Source organism: Globicephala melas, chromosome 1 (genome assembly GCF_963455315.2).
Source record: "Globicephala melas chromosome 1, mGloMel1.2, whole genome shotgun sequence".
In the NCBI taxonomy this organism is placed as follows: Eukaryota; Metazoa; Chordata; class Mammalia; order Artiodactyla; family Delphinidae; genus Globicephala; species Globicephala melas.
The window spans coordinates 168,849,323-168,863,042 of record NC_083314.1 but is presented as its reverse complement, the minus strand read 5'-3'; the positions used below and the strand labels follow the sequence as shown (position 1 = coordinate 168,863,042).

The 13,720-nt window shown below is 45.2% G+C and overlaps 1 protein-coding gene across 1 annotated transcript in view; it reads left to right on the top strand.

Annotated features, from left to right (window-relative positions):
- The first annotated feature begins 12,814 nt into the window (after positions 1-12,814).
- The window catches only part of SRRM1 (serine and arginine repetitive matrix 1), a 32,281-nt gene continuing 31,375 nt past the window's right edge, over positions 12,815-13,720 (top strand). Inside the window, 1 exon segment of the mRNA XM_070045736.1 lies at positions 12,815-12,969. Within this exon segment, the coding sequence (XP_069901837.1) occupies positions 12,949-12,969 (21 nt within the window). The 5' untranslated portion in view covers positions 12,815-12,948.

The window sequence follows — 13,720 nt, the reverse complement described above, 5'->3', positions numbered from 1 at the left end:
GCCTCTTCAGTTTCCACAGAGCTCCCATCCCCTGGCTTGTTTTTGTTCTGTGTTTCTTCCAGATACTGCTGGACAGCCTTGAGCACCTCATTCTCCACCAGCCTCTTACTGAGCCTTACCAGTTCAGCATCATCAGGCTCACCTCCATTCTTATCACCTGCTAGTGTTGGAGGGTCTCCTGCAGAGGCAGGGGTCAGCTGTGGCTCACTGCAGGGACAAGGACACTGGCAGCAGAAGTTCTGGGAAGCACTCCCTGGCCTGAGCCCTCCTGGAGTCCACCACCAGCTCCACCAAGGACCCTGTGGGTTCCAGTGCTGAGTCACCCCAGGCCAAACAACCAACAGGGAGGGAACTCAGCCCCCCTTCCTTCCTTTCTATAGATCTAAATTTCCAATTGTTATCACTCCTTTTCAACCTACTTAATTTCCTTTAGAATTTCTTGTGGTGAGTGTCTGCTGGTGAAAAATCAGTTCAGTTTTGATTTATCAGAAAACATCTTGATTTCACCCTCAGTTTTGAAAAATATTTTTACTAGATATAGAATTCTAGGTTGACTTTTCTTTTTTCTTGAGCCCTTTAAAGATGTAGTTCCAACATCTGCTAGCTTCCAATCCAATAAGAAATCAGTTGTCATTCTTACCATTGCTCCCCTATTTGCAATGCAACTATTTTTGCTCCCCTATTTGCAATGCAACTATTTTCTCTTGCTGCTTTAAATATTTTCTCTTTATTTTTGATTTTCAACAATTTGATAATGATGTGCCTAGGTGTGGTTTTCTTTGACTTTATCCTCCTTAAGTTTTGTTGAGCTACCTGGATCTTTGGGTACTGTTTTTTAAACCAAATTTTTGGCTAGTATTTCTTCAAAAACTTATTTTTGCCCTATTATTTCTCTCCTTTCTTTGTGAGACCCCAATTCCTGAAATGTACCTGCCTAACAAAGCATGGTCAAAGTGATCTGTCAGTAATTTAACTGCCTGCTAGAATAAAACAACATTCTTCAGAGGAAGATAACAGAATACAGTTTCTATGACATATCATCCACAATGTCAAATACATAATAAAATTATTAGACATTCAACAAAACAGGAAACTGTGACCTGTAATAAAGCGAAAGATCAGTCAATATAAAGATACCCACAAATGACCCAGACATTGGAGCTAGCAGACAAAGAATTTGAGATAAAATTGATAAATTTGTTAGCGTCTACAGGAGAAGATCTATATAGTGACTGAAGACATAGGAAATTTCAGGAGAGATTTGGAAACTATAAAAAAAAAAAAAAAAGAAAGAAAGAATGGAAATCCCCAAACTGAAAATACAGTATCCACAATCAAAAACGCTTTGGATGTGATCAACATTAGGTTGGATACAACCAAGGAAATGATCAGTGAACTTAGAAACAGATCAATGGATGGGAGTTCCATGGTGGCCTAGTGGTTAGGATTCCGGGCTTTCACAGCTGTGGCCTGGGTTCAATCCCTGGTCGGGGAACTGAAATCCTGCACGCTGTGTGGTGTGGCCAGAGGGAAAAAACAAAACAAAACAAAACAAAAAAAACAGATCAATGGACATCATCTCAACAGAGAGAATGAAATACTGAAAATCAGGGAAAAAAAGGAAAACAAATTAATGCCCAAAGGGCAATAAAACCATAATCTTTGTGGCTATCTTTTCTGGTAAAATTTTTTTTGTATTGCCATTGGACAAAGAGCATTTGCATTGCTCTCAGTCTTCTACAAATTAACATCTAGGCTTTCAGAGTTTTTACATGTTTTAATCAATAGTAAATAATAAATGAAATGAAAGTACACTCCTCTAAAGAACTGGATAATCACTGATAGGACCTGCTAGGCAATACCCCAGAATATTAAAAAGAAATGCAATAATTCCTTTTAGCCTATTTCCAAATTTTGAAGTTTTTCTTAACAAGAGTTAAGCGCTAAGGCTTAAAAAGAGAGATATGTAGCTTCTAATAACTTTCTCTTTCTTCTTTTCTTCTCTCTTTCTCTTCCTCTTCTCTCTCTCAAAGACTTCTAAAGTTTTGTATATACCAAGGACTATGCTAAACATTTTAGAAATATAAACTTATTTAATCATAGTAAAAGATAAATTGTCCCAAACTTGATCTAGGGAAAAATGCTTCTGTGGGATCTAATTCACAGCTTTCCTCTAGGAAAAATGAAAGCAAAATTTCTGATAAAATGTTTAAAACAAGTTTCTGATGAATTTTAATGGGATTAAGACTTATTCTGGAAACTAGCTACTCACCTACCCAACTGACTTCTATCTGAGAGTCTGAGCATCTTCTACCAAGAGTCTAGAAATCCTTTTTTCTTTATCTGATCAAACAATGATTGTCTATCCATTTTCTTTTTTCCATAATGGAGCAATTTTTTTTTTTAATCTTTTGGCCATGTAGGATCTTATTCCTCAACCAGTGATGGAACTTCACCCCCTGCATTGGAACCACAGAGTCTTAACCACTGGGAAGTCCCTGGAGCAAATTTTTTTATTTGGCCCACTAAAAAGCCTTTTCCCTTGGAACATATGCTATTAACTAAATTATCTATAAAACCCAATTTTCTTTAGCAACCTTCATAACAACCCAAGAGATCTAAATAGGACTCAACCCTTCTTTCCCACCCAATTTTTGTGAATCAAAGCTTCAAACACTTCCCTTTCCCACGAAGATGGCATCACAAGTCAGAAGTTTATGGCAGACACAATACACATGTTTGGATTCACAAATGTCCATGGGTGGGGGCAGGGGGGAAAGTGATCTGCCTTCAGTTCACGCCAGAGTGATCACAGAGGACCATCTATCAATGTGGTAGAATATTTCTAGAGGTTCAGATATCCTGGAGAAATAACCCTGAACTTCAAGGCAACGTTTGTAAGCAGATTAGGTTAGGGGGTCCCTGGAGAAAGAGAACCAGGAATGGCTTTCTCAACATAAGAGAACCCATTTTGGCCTAAGCCATTTTGTGATCCAAGCCTGGCTGCAATGCTTGCCCTTGAACAGGTCTCAGTAATTAATGATCTTATATATAATAATATATCTTTGAGTTCTGCAGGAAGTAAGGTCCCCACCCACATGGAGGATGGGTGATGTTGATCCTCCTGACTTTAATCAACTAAAGCTTGGACTCTGTTAACCTTTGCCCCAATTCTATGCTGAGTTCTCCTCTGCTCAAGCCCCCTCATGAATATGAATATCCCCTTAGCTTAAAACTTCCCCAGTTTTGAAGGTAACGGTTCTAACTTCATAACGTTGGTGTAAGGATTAAATAAATTCATGTAAAATACTTAGAACAGCTCTGACATATGCTAAAAACTCAATAAATGTGAGCTGTTACCACCATCATCGTTATTCTTGGTATTATTATCATTGTTACAAACTTGTCCTAGACGATCTTAAAAGATGTGCATAAGTGCTTGCGGAAAGAGTAGCTTTCACCCTAACTTGGGTTTATATTCTGTCCGTAGTGTTAAAGAATTTCAGATGAACCCCATAGACATTTGTTATATGGCATCTATACTATACAACTGATAACATTTTTTAACTATATGGATATTTTCTTTATGTGATCAAACATGCAAATATCTGGTTCACCTATTAAAAAACAAACAAACAAACAAAAAACATCCCCAATTTTGCTGTTTCGGGAGCCACTGCTTTGGGCAAGATCCCCGGTGTTCTCCTTACTTGCTGCAAGTAATAATAAATCCCTCCTTCTCCCAATCTTTGGCTTGGTTGTGTCTATTGGCTTGACACCCACCAAGAGGCAAACCCAGTTTGGGGGTAATATTCCCAGAAACAAGACTGTCAAGTGGAGCTCAGACTTGAGACACCCGTTCTTAGAGAGCTGATAGTTGTAAGGTCGGATCTTAACAAACGGCACCGCGAAACAGAGGAAAGCTTCAAGTGAGCTTCATTAGGGAGCGCTCCCGGGCGAGGTTCAGTGGTCCGAGAGAATGGGGCCAGAGAAGTCGCACCCGGGCGAGGGTTGGGCAAAACTTTATAGGGGAAGAAGGGAAAGGGGTGTGGTGAATCTGGAAGGGCGCAGGGTATTCCTTATTTGGTGGTCTTTTCGGGTATCCTGGGGGACCGTTAGTCCCGCCCCTCGAAAGGCGGCGGGAAGGCTGGGCTGGGTTCAAAGTCCCCAGGTCAGTTCCTGGAACTGGGTGGTCCGGAATGTCTCCAGGGCAGTTTCTGGAACTGGGTGGTCCGGAGAATTTCGGTCTGATGCAACCTGTGAATCTGATTGTGTTCCCCTGCCTCGGGCCAGTTGGCCTTACAATAGTGATGCCCCAAACTTTAGTAGAAGACCAGACCCTGATAAACTAGGTCCTGAAGAATAGCAGGTAACCCCTCCTTATCAGGAAAATCCAGAGGCAGCTTGGGCTTGTGGCAGGTCAAATTGGGGACCACTTTATTCCTACAGTTCATCCCTTGCATTTCCCACAGCTAGCAATGGTCCTTGTCAGGGACCAACAGCAGATTGCCCCAAACTTTGAGGGGCTTTGGTTATGTAAGCAGATAGGGTAGGGGCTCCCTGGAGAAACAGAACAAAGCATGGCTTTCTTGACGTAAGAGAAGACTTCTTCTTTTTTTTTTTTTTTTTGCAGTACGCGGGCCTCTCAGGCTCAGCGGCCATGGCTCACGGGCCCAGCCGCTCCGCGGCATGTAGAATCTTCCCAGACAAGGGCACGAACCCGTGTCCCCTGCATCGGCAGGCGGATTCTCAACCACTGCGCCACCAGGGAAGCCCAAGAGAAGCCACTTTTGGCTTAAGCCATTTGTGATCTAATCCTGGCTACAATGCTTGCCCTTGAACAGGTCTCAGTAATTAATGATTTTAAGGGAACAAAAGAATGCAGAAACATTACCTGCTATCAGGCAAGAGAAGTAACAATAGCAAAGATAACATATCAGTTGTGAAGACTCCCAGTTATCTTTCAGTGGTAAAGGTTAGCCTGAAGCACTCAACCACCAGATCAACCGGAACCTAAGGGACGATGATGTTGACCTTTTCTGACCCTGGTGGCTTCAATCAACTAAAGTTTGGACTCTGTCAACTGTCCAAGCCCCTTCATAAATATGCATGTACCCTCAGCTTAAAACTTCCCCAACTTTACTGTTCTGGGAGATGCTGCTTTAGGAAAGATCCCCAGTGTGTTCTCCTTACTTGCTGCAAGTAATAAATCCTTTCTTCTGATCTTTGGCTTTGTTGTGTCTTTTGGCTCTATACTCACCAAGAGGTGGACACAGTTTTCCAGTCACAACTGAAAGGGGGTATTTGGCAGTGGTCTGCAACTGTGAGGGGTCCATTATCTGGGTCAGAGGCCCCCAGTCTTCTCTGAGGTTTGAGACAGGGGGCTTTGATGGCTCCGCAGTCCCTCCAGAGCCACCCTGGAGAAATTATGTTTACTCCACAAGAAGAGAAAGCTGTGGGAGGGTGAGGGTTGGACTATATGTAGAAGGAGCCTCTGGAGGATATAATAAGCACTGGCCTATCGTTGTGGAGCTCTGCAAAGATTTACCAGGGGAAAACTGGTAATGGGACATAAATTATCCTGAGAGTCTAAAGCAGAGGATTCTGGCTTTAAGAATCAGCTCTCAGCGTCTTCTTAGTGAAAAATCAAAATGGTGTTTCCCAAAGTAAGATTCCCTATCAGAATTTCCTGGGCATGTTTATTCAAAATGCAGATTCCTGCCTTCCACAGAGATCGCAACTCTGGGGGTGAGGCCCAGGAATCTACATTTTTTTAATCAGGCTGCCCAGATTCACCATCTTGAGGAGCTTGGGGTGAAGCAGGAAGAACAGTCCAGGTGTGTCTCTTAAATGTTCAGGAAATAAAAATTAAGTCTCTAGGAAAGAACAACTCTAGGGTGTCAAACCACAGAGTGTCTGTGCAGTGAATTGTTTTGTATTCACTTAGTTGGCTTTATATAAGAAATAGAAACAAACCAGAGGTAGCCTTTTAAAATTTTTATATTTTTTATTATAGGATTATTTAATATAACAAAAGACTTTCCAATATAAAATGTCTAATCTACCTATTCTAGACTAACATTTCTATTAATTCACTTGACATTTACACATACTTCTTTGGCATGAGGTTGAAGCCCATAGCATCTCAACCTATATTGGGTGCCTGTGATGGTCCATGAGTTGCCTTGCGGGTATGGAAGCTCCTCAGCCTTTTTCCAGCTGCTGCCTGGACCTTAGGAGAGTGGAGGAATGACAGGCACTCCTACTGTGGGAGTAGGTGTCTAGATATGATGAGTGCACATGCTGGCTCTACCACCCCCACTCATCTGGTTGTAGGTTTGTTTAAGTTAGACAATCCTGATTTGTTGATGACATGGTGACCCTCCTTGGGATGTAAGCAGTGGGTCAAGTCATAATTCATACACTCTACACCTGGCCTAAATGTCTTTATCCATTGCCCATGGGTCACTGGACCACAACCCCTCAGGCATTCCCCAAGGCCGAAAGGGAAGGTGTGTGATCCAAATTTATATTTGCTGACTTCCCTGTGTCTGTTTTCTAGCCAGCCCTACATTTACAAGACAATGCGATAAGGACGCTGCCCAGCTAGGGAATTTGGGTATGGGGGATAAAGAGAAAAAAGAAAGACCTCTTAGAATGACAGGAGTTGTGGCTCATTTTAAATGAAGTCAAGAATGATTTGTATCACTGACCACTTATGGCCACCACTGCCAGAAGAGTTCTGAGCCCAAAGGTGAAGGAAGTTGAGCCAGGCCTCTCTGGCTTTCCCTTCCTCTCACCTGGGTGAGACTGGGAGGCATTCACTGACCAGACTGAGCAGGCTTGTTTGTTTACTCACTGACCGGTAGGATAAGGTCTGTCTACATTCCCTCCCTCAGTGTCAAGTCGTTTGTAATGTTGTGGTCTCAGCCCTCAGCGATAAACCAAACCCTGAACTTGAGTTCTGTTATATGCTGGCTGTGTGATTTTCGACAACTAACTTCTCCTTCCTCAGTCTCACTTTACTCATCTCTAGAATGGAGATAATACCTCTGCATTAGCTTGTGAGGGCTGCTCCAACAAAGTAACACAGGCTGGTTGATTTAAACAACAGACATGTTTTTTCTTGAATTCTGGAGGCTAGAAGTCTGAGATCAAGGTGTTGGCAGGGTTGGTTTCTTCTGAAACCTCTCTCCTTGGCTTGTAGATGGCCACATGTTCTTCTTTCTATATGTGTCTGTGTCTTAATTTCCTCTTATAAGGGCACCAATGGTATTGGATTAAGGCCCACCTAATGACCTCATTTTAACTTAATTATCTCTTTAAAGACCTATCTCCAAATACAATCACATTATGAGGTACCCGGGGTTAGGACTCTAACATTGAATTTTGGGAGGACAAAATTCAGCCCATAACAACCTACTAGGTATTATTGCGAGGACTGAGTTATCTAAGGCGTTTAAAGCATTAACATGAAGCCTGACATAGTATGCCCCACAAAAGGGTAAATGCTATTATTTCGAGGCCCTACATAAAAGAAAGATACTGTCATCGAAACACAAGAAAACATAGATGGGAAAGAGAATTCTCCTAATTATGGCTCCTATTTCCCATCTGACGGACCCTTCTGTTGTCCTTCAAACCCTTCTTTCAAAAATGTGCCGACACAATGTCTGAACATAGTATCTGTGGGGGAGCTTCTAAGGGCTAGAAAGCAGACAGTTACAGTTTTCTTCTTTGCCTGTTGCTGTTATCTTTCTGGCTATAAGTTCTCTGAGGACTGTCTTAAACTTCCTTTGTATCTCTTACTATATCTAAGAATACCATGCTGAGCACAGAGCAAGGGCTCAGTAAAAAACAATAAATCAAACCATATGTCTTTGTGATAATTTACTTATTTCTAGAAACAAGTCCTGGCCAAAGAGGTATATTATCCTGAAAGGGTAGATCGCCATCTAGTGAGCCTTGCTATTAGACTAGGAAAGTGTGAGGTTCAGAAAACCCCAGGTTGCTATTTCTATGTCTTTTACGTTAGATATTTATATATGCAAACACAAACAGAAATCTTCTTATAGTTTGACAGCTTGATCTATTATTGATAAATTCAACTAAGCTTTTATTTTCCTTTATTCCCAAAACATTTCTTCATCAATCTCAAAATGAAACAAATTTACCAAACAAGCTATAGACTAAAATAATCTCATAACGGAGATAAAAATGACTGATGGATAAAAGCTGATACATTTTACTCTGGAAAGTGTCTTTGAGCACAGCGGTGAATGTATTTTCAGTAGGAGTGAGTCTAGAGGACAGGGACAATAGGCAACAAATGAAACCCCTATACCATTAACAGCAATCAACAAGCAATGAGGAAAAGCAGTAGAGGAAATGGAGCCTATACCTAGAGGATCAGCAGCAAGGCTGGATGCCTATTAGCTTTTGGAAGTTCAGTTTGAGGACTTAAAGACCAGGTATAGCAAAGAGCCACCCTGGGGATGGCTTCTTGGCTTTAAGGCCCATTTTGATCTGCACAGAATCAGAGTTTACAGGAGATGGTGTCTGCAAATACCTTCACTGCCAAGTATTGTAGTTTTCCACTGCACCTCTAGGGAGGAGCCTTCTCTGCCTCAGCAGATTTTTCAATGTGAACTTTTCCTTAGAGAATCAATGGTTATATTTCAAAGACCAGACTCACTCATTGGTAGAAATGCTTTTGGTGACTGAGCCTTAGACTCTCACTCATACATTCATTCAACAAATATCTATGGACCTCCAAGAATGTGCTAGATACTGTTCAGACACTAAGGCTTTGGTGGTGAACAAGATGGCCAAGATTTTTGCCCTCATAGAGCTTTTTTTTTTTTTTTTTAAGAGGGCAAAGACAGTAAGCATGTAAACAAAATAGATAACAATGTCAGGTACTATGAAGAAAAAATAAAGCAAGGTAGGATGGGTGGTGGCAAGGGTTCTGCTGTTTTCTGGAAGGCTGCTCAGGAAAGTCTCACCTGAGGATGTGACATTTGAGTCACTTCTTAGTCTCTTTTGGCTTACCAACTTACAGACAAAAAACTGACTTTTGAAACCTCACCTGTTCATCATTAGACTCGTGTCTGTAGTTCAGTGTGGCTGCAGTTTAGAAGTGAGACATGCCGTGGGGGTGGGGATGGTGGTGTGATGAATTGGGCGATTGGGATTGACATGTATATACTGATGTGTATAAAATTGATGACTAATAAGAACCTGCTGTATAAAAAAAAAAAGCAACCGACATCTATGTTGATAAAAGAAAACAAATGTCAGAAAAAAGAAGGGCGGGCTTCCCTGGTGGTGCAGTGGTTGAGAGTCCGCCTGCCAATGCAGGGGACACGGGTTCCTGCCCCGGTCCGGGAAGATCCCACATGCCGCGGAGCGCCTGGGGGCCCATGAGCCATGGCCGCTGAGCCTGCGCGTCTGGAGCCTGTGCTCCGCAATGGGAGAGGCCACAACAGTGAGAGGCCCGCATACGGCAAAAAAAAAAAAAAAAAAAAAAGAAGGGCAACCTGACTTTTCCATAAACCTATCACAAACTGTACCATGTGAGATGTACAAAACAAATTGCTCCTGATACTATGTTTCTTCTCCTTTTGGCTTCTTAGTGTTGTGACAATACTAGGGAGATAGAGACTAGTTTGACTTTCAGAATCCTATGCAATTTTATTGGCCTCATGTTATTTATATAGATGTTGCTATCACAGAAATAGGTGATATTTAATTAAAGCTTAAAGCAAAAAAAAAAAAAAAGAAGTGAGACACGGGGAGAGGGAGCAGATTAACTCAGGAGATGAGTCTGGAGAAGGGAGCAGTAGACAAATCATAAAGGACTTTGTAAGTCACAGTAACTAGTTTGGGCTTTATCTGGAGGACAACTGAGAAGCCACCGATGAGTTTTAAACAAGGGAGTGAAAGAATCAAGATTATCATCTTGGAAAATCACTCTGGATATAGGATGGAGACATCAACCCTGAAGGCAGGGAAAATGGTTAATAGGTCAGTGCAATGATCCAGACAATAACCCAAACTGCCTGAATTCAAGAGGCAACGGGGCCAGAAAGAAGTTGACTGAGGTGAAAAGGCAAGATGTGATGGTTATAGAGTGTGAAGAGAAGAACGATGACAAGGAGAAACGTGTGCTCACTCATTGAGAATGGGAAAAGAGGGTGAGACGGGTAGATGAATTCAGTTGGAGGTGCCTACAGACATCCAAGCGAATGTCAGCAGGAAGTTGAAAGTATAGGTCTGGGGTGGACCTGTGCCTGATATATACAGGTTTGAGAGACAAAAAGGTAATTGAAACCAAGAGAGGACGGATAGGTCACCTTTTTTGAGGGAAATGACAAAAGAGTCAATGACAGAACCAGAAAGAAAACCAGCATTTACAAGATTGGCAGCAAAAGAACAGAAACAGTGAAGGAAGGGTAAAACAGAACAACTAATCAGAATCATCGAGAATAGTAATAAGATGTGCATTGTGATTTCATAGTCGCATCTGGTTAACTGGCTTGTTATGTGGAAACCAGTTACTTCCCCATCTTCGACCCTCTGGCAAAGCTTTTGTTCATTCAGCAAAATTTATTTGAGCCTGTACTATGTGCCAGACACTGTTCTAGGTGCTAGGGCCATATCAGTGTACAAAAAAGACAGATGCCCTGACTTTATGGAGCTTACATTCTAGTGTGGGGAACAGATAATAAACACATTAAAAATAGGTAAACAAATACTAGAAGGTGATAAATGCTATGGGGAAAAACAGTAGATTAAGCGACATCAGTGGGGGACTTCCTTGGTGGTCCAATGGTTTAGAATCTGCATTCCAATGCAGGGGACCCGGGTTCAATCCCTGGTCAGGGAACTAAGATCCCACGTGCCATGGGGCAACTAGGCCCGTGTGCGGCAACTACAGAGCCCACGCGCTCTGGAGCCTGCTCAACGCAACGAGAGAGAAGCCCACGCACCGCAAGGAAGAGCCCCCGAGCCACAACAAAAAGATGGTGTGTGCCACAACTAAGACCCAACGCAGCCAAAAAAAAAAAAAAAAGAGAGAGAGAGAGAGAGAGAGACATCAGGGATGTAGAGAGAGTATGTGAGCAATTTCCAATGGGGCAGTCAGGGTAGCCTCATTGAGTAAGTGATACTTGAGTAAAACCTTGAAATTTGCAAGTAGCTATCTGGGGGGAAGAGCAAAAGTTACCACTACAAAGGTCTTGAGGCAGGAGCTAGCTTAAGAAGTTCAAGCAGTGACCAGTGTTAGGGTACTAGATGAGATCAAAGAAGAAATAGGGGAGCATCAGGTCGGATTCCACTTTTGCTCTGAGAAAAATAAGGGACTATTAATAGGGAGGTTTTGAGCTTAAGAATGATACGCCTAAGGTTTTCTAACGGGATCACTCTGCTGCATTTAGAATAGATGCTGAGTGGCAAGGGCAGAAGCAGGGAGACCAGTTAGGAGCCCAGGGCAGAAGTTCAGGCCAAAGATGACAGTGCTTTGAAGCGGGATGATAGCAGAACGGGTTCTTGACAGTTTGGAACCGGGATATAAGAGGAAGAGGAGTCAAGAACGAAACCAAGGCTTGTGTCTTAAAGAAAAGGAAAGATATTGCCATCAACCGAGGCAGGAAAGACTTTGGGAGGAGCGGGTCGGTTTTTGGCGGGGTGGAGGGTGTTCGGGAGACAGGAGGAGGAACCAGGAGCCGTCTATCCAAGTGGAAACGTCCAGGAGGACGCTGCCGATACATGTTTGAAGCTCGGGAGAGAGACCTGAGCTGGAAATCTATGACGTTGTTAGGAGGCAGTTGGTATTCCACAAGTGTAAACACATAGTTTCAAGATGAGCGCTATGAACAAAAAGCAGGAAAGGGAGGCCAGAGTGCTTGCGTGTGCGTGTGTGGTGGGGGGTATTTTACAAAAGATGGTCAGAGAACGGTCACATGCTCCCTCTCAGAGAAAAAGAGAGCGCTTAGGGCAAGTCTGGCAGAAGGCATCCGATGCCGGAGCCCTCGCTGCCGGAGCACGGCGCTGGGGAGGCAGAGCTGGGCCACCGAGGCGGAGGCCGAGGGCTCCGAGGGCCCCGAGGCCTGGAGGCAGGCCGCTTCTCCGTCAGGCTCTGTCCGGGGGCCACGTTTCTCCTCAGCTTCCTGCCCGCTAGCGTGGGGACACGGCAGCCGAAACCGAAATTCATCTAAACCACAGTTCCAGCTTCTCCCCAAAGCTAAGGAGTTGTGCGGAGACGGGATGGAAAGCCGAGAGCAGGGCCAGAATGCAGATTTCACTCATACTGCATAGCTCGGCTACTTCAGGGCCGATCTCCGTAACTGGCAAACTCGTAAAAACAACACAGTCACAACTTTCATAACGACACGGGCGGCCCCACTAGCGTCACTCTGAGGTAACAGCTTTTCTCTTCAATCGCTCCATGGGTCCCCCAGGGCGGGAGGCCTCCGCCACTACGGGTGGAAGGATGGGTCAATTCACGCTCCGGGAACAAGGCCGATTGAGCTCCACAAAAGGATTCGCAGGGCGGGGCGACCCGACGACTCTCTCTCTCTCTTTCTCTCTCTGTTTCTCTCTCTCTCTCTCTCTGTCTCTCTCGCTCTCTCTCTGTCCTCTCTCTGTCTCTATCTCTGTCTCCCCCCCGCTGCCCCCCCCTCATTGGTTGCGATCGCGAGGCTTTCCTCCCGGACTGGCCACTGGGGAGGTTCTGAGCCTGGTAGCAGCCCGCCTACTTGAACGCGCGTGCGCACGCGTGCCGGGCGCTCGCCACACTGAGCAGGCGCGGCCTCGTGTCGGCTGGTGGGTCGGGTGGAGCGGCGCGCTCTGCGTCCCGGCGCTCGGCTTTCCCTGCCGGTCCCGCCCTCCGTCGCGGCGGCGCGGTGCATCTTGGGATAGGGAGCGATCTCCGAGCGAGGCAGCAAGATGGACGCGGGATTCTTCCGCGTAAGTGGGAACGCGGGGATCTGGGGTGAGGTGAGGGGCTTATCGGTAAGGCCCGAAAGGAGGCCTGAGCTCGGGACGGGGTAGCCAGCGAGCGGAAGCTTCGAAGATCCTAAGGATCCTTGGTGCCAACGGACGCTCCCCTCTGCCCTACGGCGGGGACCGGTGCGCCCCTGCGCAGTCTCCTCCTCCGGAATCGTCCCCCACTACGCGGCGGCGACGGTCGCCGGAAAATGGCGGCGGGAATGGCCCGAAGCGGTACCTCGCCGCCCGCCCGCCTGCTTGGCGGGGCCTGCGGGCCGAGCCGTGCGCGTCGCCGGGTCCTGGGGCCTAGCGGACCCGCGAGGAGGAAGTCCCTGGGGGGAGGCCGGAGGGAAACCCTGAGGTGACCGGCGGCTGCAGGGTCCTGGGGAGGACGGGTTTGGGGGTACCGCCCCAGGAGAGCGTGGACCGGAAGGAGCGTTAAGCCGCTTTTCTTGAGAAAGCGGGCGCCGACCCCCCCCCCCTTCCTGGTCTACGCCTTCGCGAAGGCTCGGGGTCAGAGTTCGCGGGAGCTCCCGCCCAATTTGATATCCCTTCAGGGAGGGTAACGCCGATAATTTGTGGTTAGAACGTTTGAATCTGAGACTCTCGGGGCAGAGGGTGCAACAGAAAGTATGTGCGTATATGGAGGCGGGGGAATGGGGTGGATCAACTCTTCTTCCCGCTCACCGTCCCTCACCCCTCACCCTCCCCGTTTGTTTTACTCTTTTGA